Source organism: Frankliniella occidentalis, unplaced genomic scaffold, assembly GCF_000697945.3.
Source record: "Frankliniella occidentalis isolate FOCC.00 unplaced genomic scaffold, Focc_3.1 Scaffold74, whole genome shotgun sequence".
NCBI lineage: Eukaryota > Metazoa > Arthropoda > Insecta > Thysanoptera > Thripidae > Frankliniella > Frankliniella occidentalis.
In genome coordinates, this window is record NW_026267204.1 from 47,443 (window position 1) to 48,000 (window position 558).

Sequence of the window (558 nt, forward strand, 5' to 3'; positions counted from 1 at the left end):
TTGCAGGACTAGACGACTTGCATGACGAGATCAGTTGCAAAGTAGGCGAGTTGCTACACTAGACGGCTTGCAAACTAGACGACTTGAAAGGCTAGGCGACTTGATAGACTAGACGGGTTGCCATCTTCCCCACTGGAAACTCGAATGGAGGTCACCGGAGGCAGGGCACGGTTGCATTTACCGCATCCCGCAAACGCTCTGTGACGGGGGACTAGGTGGTTTGCTTTTGCTCTGCGCACCCGAATACCAACCAGAACCAGACCATCGTCAGATCGTCTTCGACATCTCCTCTTAAACGTTAAATAAAGTTTCAATTCGTCATTTTACGCCTGATCGGGCGCAAAAGGCAGGGCACGGAAGAGCGGAGCCACTGATAGGGTGGTGGTGGTGTTGTGGGGGGAGGGGGATACGGATTGGAACCCCAGCCTCGGCCGCGAGCGAGCAGGTGGGAATCGATGGAGCGGCAAGCATCGCCTGAGAGGCGGAGAGCTGCAGGCCAGACGTCTAATAATCCTGCTGAATGGGGCTTCTTCCTGGCAGAAAGGAGCTCTCCCCGCC

General features: G+C 55.7%; 1 protein-coding gene across 1 annotated transcript in view; it reads right to left on the bottom strand.

The window, feature by feature from the left end:
- Window positions 1-265, bottom strand: part of LOC113214362 (pikachurin) — a 15,374-nt gene extending 15,109 nt beyond the window's left edge. Inside the window, exon 1 of the mRNA XM_052268709.1 lies at window positions 252-265. Within this exon, the coding sequence (XP_052124669.1) occupies window positions 252-265 (14 nt within the window). The remainder of the gene's footprint in view (window positions 1-251) is intronic.
- Window positions 266-558: the final 293 nt, after the last annotated feature.